This window comes from Lampetra planeri, chromosome 33, assembly GCF_965212315.1.
Source record: "Lampetra planeri chromosome 33, kcLamPlan1.2.h2, whole genome shotgun sequence".
NCBI lineage: Eukaryota > Metazoa > Chordata > Hyperoartia > Petromyzontiformes > Petromyzontidae > Lampetra > Lampetra planeri.
This window is the reverse complement of record NC_136139.1, coordinates 7273100-7281162: the sequence shown is the minus strand read 5'-3', so window position 1 is coordinate 7281162 and position 8063 is coordinate 7273100. Positions and strand designations below refer to the sequence as shown.

Here is an 8063-nt window from a genome sequence, read left to right as displayed (position 1 = left end):
AGCCCTTTTTTGTTCTCTCACTATACCTAATAAACTCAGCGGGGTACGTCCAACAGATGCGTCTCACTGCTGCTGCTGCCGTTACCGGTAACCCGACTTGAACTGGCTGAACTAGACCGGTGCTCATCAAGTCAAATACGCTTCATTAACTGCAGGAAAAGGTAATGAAAACCGCAAAGGTACAGCACTGGAATTGCTTTCTCATTCCACTACCCGACTGAGGCCACAACGAGAGTGCGAAAGGACCCCTCGAGTGCTGAATTTTGACCGATACTTCCACACCAGCCAGACATCTTGGAGGTTGGAAGTATCCACGCACACTTTACCCCACCACACACAGCCTTACAATCGACTGCGGTGTACACATTTACACTGCTGGGCGGACAGAGGCAGGAGGATTTAAGAAACGTGCCCCCCATTGTTTCAAGATTGCACCGGCAACTTCGGGATTGCTGGTCAAGCGGGCCAACCATTACTTCAAGGGCATCATCCATTAACCGCAGGGTTTGGTGAAAATTGATCGATCTCTTTGAAAGATAACGTCCCATGCAATTCCTAGAAGGCTGTAGGCCATTGGATTGTGGAAAGAAGTGAAACTTTTTATGTCGAGACAAATACAAAGGAGACATTGTCTGCTTATATATTATCCAAATCAGCAAAGGTTACATTTCTTCATAGTAATCTTAGGGTGTCATTATGAAGAGGCTCAATCTGATTATTTAACTAAATGAATTTGCATGTTTTTTTAATTTGTGGGTTTTTGCCTGCACTCAAATCAACTCGTGTGCAGATGCTAAAAGGGCCATTACATCACAACGCCGAGATGTTCAGAGCGGAGGGAGACCTTCATCCAGCAGTGGATTGATTTTGGCTCATGAAGATGAATTTCGAAGATACTTCATTTGTCCGAGTCGGTCACAGCACTTGAGTATTTTTGATTCGTCGAAAAAGGATTCGATAAGATTTAAAGGAACTACTGTATTGCCATTTATACTGGTAGGAACCACCTGGTTCCACCAGCCCACAGGGGATTATTGTGTCCGTCCGTCGTGCATCCAAAAATGGGAGTGGTGAAGAGAGGAGAGTGGGGAGGGGCTGGGTGGGGAGGGGAGGGTGGGGAGGGGCTGGGTGGGGAGGGTGGGGCTGGGTGGGAAGGGCTGGTCACCCCGTGGTGCCCTTATAAAACACGTTTAACCTATTCACGCTGGCTTGTGCCCGCCCTCACAGTCGGCCATATTTGCGGAATACACCACGCCGCCGTTGACCCCGGCCATTGACCGAGCAACCCAACGTTCCTACCAGCTCCCTCCGCAGGAATGTGTTGACAAGCTATGTGCAACATATAAACTATAACCTAGGTCAAATTACTAGAAGAGTTTTGTGCAGGTCTTAAGACTTAATTAACATTTGGTAAAAGGCAAATTGGATTCTTGCTCATGTGTGGTGGAAATGTTATTCCTATGCTGGGGGACAGTTTTTTGTCGACTTCCCTAAAACGTGGTACTTATGAAGGACCGAGTTGAACAATCTTCCAATTACGAACAACACATTGTACCGGTGGGCCAGCCCAGCCAGTGTTATTAACGCAAAGCATTCGAATTGGTTTCATGAAAAGGTTAAAAATGAACGCCCAACACAATTACAACAGCAGCATAAGGAATGAATTTGAATGTTTATTTTTTTCCACCAATTGCATACCTCCAAACACTACTGCGATAGTGAAGAGTTAACGTGAGCGTGGACATGAAAAGGTGAATACCGCGTCTGTTACTCACAAACTGAACGTAAAACGATAAAGACTTCCTTCTTACCGTACAAAAAGCAGCAAATACACGTGTGTGTGGGGCATGTGGTTACAGGACTAATTAACACCGTTGAGGTGCAATACATCATGTACATGAACACTTTTTTCAGGGCGACTAATGCAAAAAACGGAAAGCTCTCGTACCGCAAAGCGTACCACGTCAACGTATTTGTCGTTTTATTTAAAAGTGAAAATGTGACCGGTACAAATAAACTACACTCGAATGGCCACCTTGTGTAACAACTTTACGCGACTGCATACGCCACAACTGCAGTTCATTTTGGAAATTTACAGTAATAACAATAACATTATAAAACATGATTATACAGGATTTATCAGTTTTACGCCTTATTGCCTTTACCATTTTTTGGCATATACAGTAATAGTAATCGTGCACTATAGCATGCCTCTTCTCATACAAAAAGTTTATTTTTCAAACGGTGGCCATGTAGAAGGCCGGATTATACAAAGCATAAGTTAACGATGCACCTGACGAGGCATACGCAAGTAAACTGTACACAAACAAGTTACCAAAAACGATTTGGGGAAGAATAATCAGATGGACCCACTGTTTCCAGTGTGTACTTAACTGCCGTACAAGCTTATTATATATATCTCAAGGAAATCAAAAAAGTATTTACAAACGAACATGGCTTGCTGTTCCAGGAAATAATAAAAATTAAGACTTTGCTAAGCATAATCTTTGCTGTTGTGGTCTGCTATTACAGGGTACTCGAATGAGTTAATTGTAAGCAACAGAAGTTTAACTTTATACTGCTTTAGTGTTGCATATACTCTGGCGTTCAATTGGCAAGTTCATTTACTCAAAACATTTCATCCGAGACATGCAACCACCATGCATTGTGCTGTCAAGGTAGTCTGAAAACACTGCTAACTCATCTGCCATCTATCCGGGCTCAACCCGAAACACTGAATCCCACACTTTTAAGTCGCTCGGTAAATAGTGAAAAACGGACAGACGGTATTTTGTGTGCCTCGCTCTGCCCATCAACTCGCAATGTGTTTTGGCGCTGCGTGCGCTCGAATGTGCAAAACATCAAAGGGGAAATAAGGTTCCGTCGCTACATCTGTTCGTCCATTAAAAAACGGTACCATTCGGACAACAACAAAAAATACAGCAACATAAAAAAAAACCGACGCCAATGATCATCACCATCAGAGTTTGTTTCCGGACATTTTCTTCTCCAGCATACTCATCAGCATGTTGGAGTAGTGCTCAAGGAGGGCGCTGGTCTTGTCTTCGCCGGGTGAGGAGGACGCGTCGTCCGGCAGTAGAGGACCGTCGCCGTCCACGCCGCGCGCGCATGACGCGTCGTCATTGGCGTCGATGCTTCGGCCGCCACCACTGGCGTTCGCCTCACTCCGGTCCAGCGTGCTAAGCTGTGCCCGCGCTCCATCGAATGCATCAGCGAGTACCGATGCCAGGTGTTTGCTGCCCACAGGCGTCTCGCTTGACTGGATCTAGACGAACGAGGCAAGATGTGCAACGATTGAATCCCGTGCCAGCATGTCATTTACTTGACAAGATTTGTTATAATTTTGTTGTTGCTTTTTCCCCCCTTCCACCCCCTCCCACCCCCCAATTTGCATTCCAATCGGAGTGTCGGCATCATGTAACGAGATGAACACATTCTCAATTCGACACCTGCAGCTAGCAGAGTGCATCAACCTGTGACAGAGAATGGCCCCAGAAGAGGTCGCACAACAATGACCACAATGTACAATAATATATTATCTAAAATAATCGTGACCTAAAATTGTTGCTATCCATTGAATCGTTGCAGGCTTACTGGCCTTGCATTTTTATTATTTACATTACCATGATTTGTCTTCAGGGAGCTGCTGTCTCCAATATACTGGGCATTCGTGATGCAGGAATGCCATTTTCCAATGCAAAATAATTGCACGTTATTAAATATTTATGATTCACCCCTCTGCTGTGTTTTCAGTTGGAACCACGAGTTATTTGGCACGATGTCTGACATTTCACTTCACTTGTGGAATTCAGTTCCTGAAGAATCTCCCAGCACGTCAGGCAAAGCTTCGGATATCACAGGGAGCAACACATGGTACAGCTCGAAAACGCATCAGAGCAATATATAAGAAGCACGAAAACCCATGCAGTAGTATCACAATTTACCTTGTGGTAGAGCAAGATGGCTTTCTGTAAGCTCTGAAGTAGGTCATTGGCTGCCTCTTCACAATTTTCCGCATTCACCACCAGTTCTGTAAAAAGCAATGTTTAAAATCAAGCAGGGATTGAAAATGCAGATTCTACGTGACTCACGCGCACACACACACACTTCCATCCTCAAAACGTCACATTGATTTAAATGTTGGAAAGACCACATCTAAAACCCCAGGAACATCAGGAGAGACACTAAGAGAAGACACGAGTTGACAGAACCCACCACCAAGTGATCCAGTGTGGTGTGCATACCTGCCAAGGCCACTTGCAATGTAAACGAGCCAATTAAAACCGTTCCTTAAAATCCCTCACGGAAATAAACAAATCACACAATCTGGTTATCCAGTACAAGCCTTTGTCAATCCACTGTTGGATGAAGGCCTCCCCACATCGTGTTGGTTGTGGGGGTTTATTTGACCTTACTTCAACCACATTGGTCAATGCGGGTTGGTGAATGGGAGAAGCCCAGGAGCGGTTCAGATATCACATGCCACTAATATTCGCTGTAGCAAGACATCAAACTCAAGTTTCTGGGTTCATAGCGTAGTGCATTAACCACTGCAGAAGTGCAGACAAGTCCTTGATGCAGTTGCGATGTGACTACACCTGGCAGGTATGCGTTGATCAACACGAAGAAGAAGAAAAAAACAGAACTAGGATAATTAAAACAGAGAAAGGTTGCACCAGCACTACAGGCGAGGAAACAAATCCTAAAATCAATCACCAAACAGGGCAAGCACACTACAAGCGAAGCTGCTGGGGCACGCAGAGGTGCTGAATGTTCAGTGCGGTGGAGCCATTGGGCTTCGCTTCCCGCCACAGAACATCCAGCGACGCTGCTAACGTCTACGCGTGATTTAGGGTGCGGAAGATCACAAGTAGAGAGACCATCGTGCGCAGATCACCAAGAGTTGCGACAAACAGTGATTGCTCAACAGCAAACCTTTGTATGATTTTAGAAGCTTCTCACGTCCAGATTTTGGCTTGAGGCTCTCATGGCTCTCGGGCACAGGGTCCTTTCTGGCCATATTCCCAAGCCAAGAACGGTCCCTGGTGTCCAAGTCTAGTTTCGACAAGTCGGCGGCAGCCAAAGCCTTCGCCGCGTCGAGGCGATGGAATTCCGCATTTGCTCGAGGGCCCACGGGCAAAGTCTTGCGTGAAGGCTCCACGTACGGGAACTCCTCCATGACCTCTGTAACTTGCACCACCGAGTTGGATGCGGTGTTGATGTGGGACGAGAGCGGCTTCGAGAGCTCCAGGATCAGGCTCGTCCTGTACGCCGTGCGGACCGTGGACTGCGAAGCCACAGTGGAGGGAGCAACCAGCGCGGATTTCATCGACGATGGCGCTAACTTGGACGTTGCCGGTGACTTGAAGGCCGACCCCGGCGCCGGCCTGGAAGGGTGATACGACCTCCGCGGTGGAGGCCTCTTCAAACCCGGGTCTCTCACGGGGTAGAGATCTTCACTCACCGAGCTGTTCTCCCCGTCGTCGTCGGAGCCACCAAAGTTTTTGCAGTTAAGGCCGTCACCCATGGACACGCTTCGGGTCATGCGGCTGTTGGCGAGGGATGAAGCGGGGCTGGGCGAGGGGCTCGCGGCAGCCTTCTTCCTTGCGATCTGCCGCATTGCTGGGCTGACGATGGCTCGCGGCTCTGGTTTTGGCGGAAGGGCCGGTTGTGATCGCTTGGGCTCGACAGCACGGGACTCGCGAGCTCCTATCACTGAGCGTGTTTGGGGCTTTGCTGTGCCGGCATGCAATGAGTACTTCTCTGTTGAGTATAAAAACAATAGGGGGATGCATGGTTTTTGTCGTATGTGAGAATAAAGCAGAGCACTAGGTTATGCAATAGGTCTATATATAGCGTGCATATTTAGCTGTCAATGTCACAGAATTTTAAAATGACTTGTGGTTTTCCACTCAAAGTGTCACCACTACAATATATGATTAAAAGAACAATGAGCTACTTTTAATACAGATGTGTATATATATGTTCAATCCTCTATCACACTTAAATTATTTTATAATAGTTTCAGGGAAGCCGGGAATATAAAAAAATCACGATTCACACAATTACAAAAATGATTTCAATGAAATTGTAAACCAACACAATATGCAGAAAGGTATTCATCTTTCTACATTGCTACGCATAACCTACGTTAAATGCTGTTATTAAAATCAGCAACTACAATTACGCACCGTCTAAATAGCAGATGCGAGGTTTCCCCCCTTATTTCAGTCAATTACGTCTGCAGACGCCCCCCCCTTCTCAAATGACAATTGCATCCAGAAACACGTTACACAGCAGCTTGTCTTTAATGAACAATTCGCCTCATTATGAAAATATACTACCATGAATATCCCCCATATAGCCTTTCGCAGACTGTTAGGGCAAGTGCTGTTAGCTGATACCTATTAAAGCCCACACGGCACACGAAGGGGTAAAGTGGGCTAGCAACACGCTCGGCCACATTTGTCTCCCCAGTGCTGAGGTTTACACACCACACCAGGTCGTCATTTAAGGCTGAGGCGACCTGGGGGAGACCCGGGGCCGGTTCAGACATTTGTCACCTACATTGGCTGTGAGCAGGAACCAAACTTGGGTCTGTTTGTACAGGAGTACGCTAACTACTACACTACCACTGCCCACACACACACAATATATACATTACTACAGTCTAACTAGATCACGCAATGTCAAAACAAAAACACAACACTGAAGATAAATGACAACGGAGATGATGATCAATCAATAACATCACAGCTCACTCGTCGACTTCACTCCACTCAAATCATCGACACGGGCTGATCCTCACAGAAGAACCGCTCCGCGACAGACCAACTTCTCGCCACTCTTCTACACTCGCCACACAGCCCAGGAGACGCCACCGCAGAAACCAAAAGTTTACACAGGACAGCAGCAGCAGATATATGCAGCAGATTCACCCCCGGAAGAGCGACAGGATGAAGAGGCCACGGAGCAGCGAGCGTTTGTGCCAGGCGATCGGTGGCGACGACCCTCCGTACCTTCTTGAGCGAGGTCATACATGGAGGCGGCCTTCCTCATCGCGGACGAGGTCGGCGTCCCGTCTGACGGACGCCCCGAGCCGGGCAGGCCCGGAGTGCGGCGGCGGTCGGCCGCACCGCTTGCCGCGGGGCTCCGGTTGCTTGCAGCCGGTACCTGTGGGCCCCGGGGGGTGGCGGCCCTGTCCACCACGCCCGACGTGCGCCGGTCCCCTGGCCTCGACTTCACAGGAAACTGGGATAAATTGATGAAAGCAGCATCGGCAATGATCGGATCGTTGAAAAGGAAGATACGACACGGATTACACGACTGCTCTCTTCGTCCCTCATCTATTACACCTTCACTAGTGCAGTGCTAGTTGTTGGTGGCCATTTGGTGTTTTGGGCCTTTGGGCCTGTGCTCAACAACGGTGATTAAAACAAAAATGTATCAGCCATGATCAATCCACTGTTGGAAGAAGGCCTCTCAAAGCCATCACCATATCTCGCAATCCTGCGATCTAGCAATGAATATTTCCTTTCGATTTACAAGCTGCTGCTGCTGAGTATGATTACAAGAGGATGGGCAGCGTATGGTTCAGTAATACCCCAGTTTACATCAGAGATGCATTTCTGAAGGGTGCGCTGAATTTCGAAAGAATGTCAATCAGAGCAATTTTTCCACGAGAGTTAAACAAAGACAACGGAGGTTGAATGGTTACGCTGTGTTCATGTGCGCATCGTCATCCTACATGTACCCACAACGTTACAATAATTTACTAAAAATAGTGTAAAAACTCGTGGATAGCAGTGCAAATTTAACACAAATTATACAGGGGTACAATAAGATACAATACACTATAAAAAATAATCAACATATTGCACAAACAATATATTGTACTAATCTAGAATTGAAGCTTTCGTGGAAATACTGTACTCATTGAGTACAATATATTGTACTCTATAGTACAGTACATTTCTTTATGCGCGACACAACGTGGTTCGTGTACAGGGTAGCTGGAGGCAAAAGACAAGTGTGTTTTAAGG

At 46.8% G+C, this 8063-nt stretch overlaps 1 protein-coding gene across 3 annotated transcripts in view; it reads right to left on the bottom strand.

Moving 5' to 3' along the window:
• Window positions 1–1660: 1660 nt before the first annotated feature.
• The window catches only part of LOC144729729 (mitogen-activated protein kinase-binding protein 1-like), a 77907-nt gene continuing 71504 nt past the window's right edge, over window positions 1661–8063 (bottom strand). For 2 of the 3 annotated variants that reach the window (XM_078610174.1, XM_078610175.1), the window contains exons 27-30: window positions 7041–7272; window positions 4957–5784; window positions 3966–4051; window positions 1661–3286 (exon numbers count right to left, since the gene is read on the bottom strand). In XM_078610174.1, coding sequence (XP_078466300.1) covers window positions 2981–3286; window positions 3966–4051; window positions 4957–5784; window positions 7041–7272 — 1452 coding nt within the window. In that variant the 3' untranslated portion in view covers window positions 1661–2980. The remainder of the gene's footprint in view (window positions 3287–3965; window positions 4052–4956; window positions 5785–7040; window positions 7273–8063) is intronic. The other variant, XM_078610176.1, reaches the window with a different exon arrangement.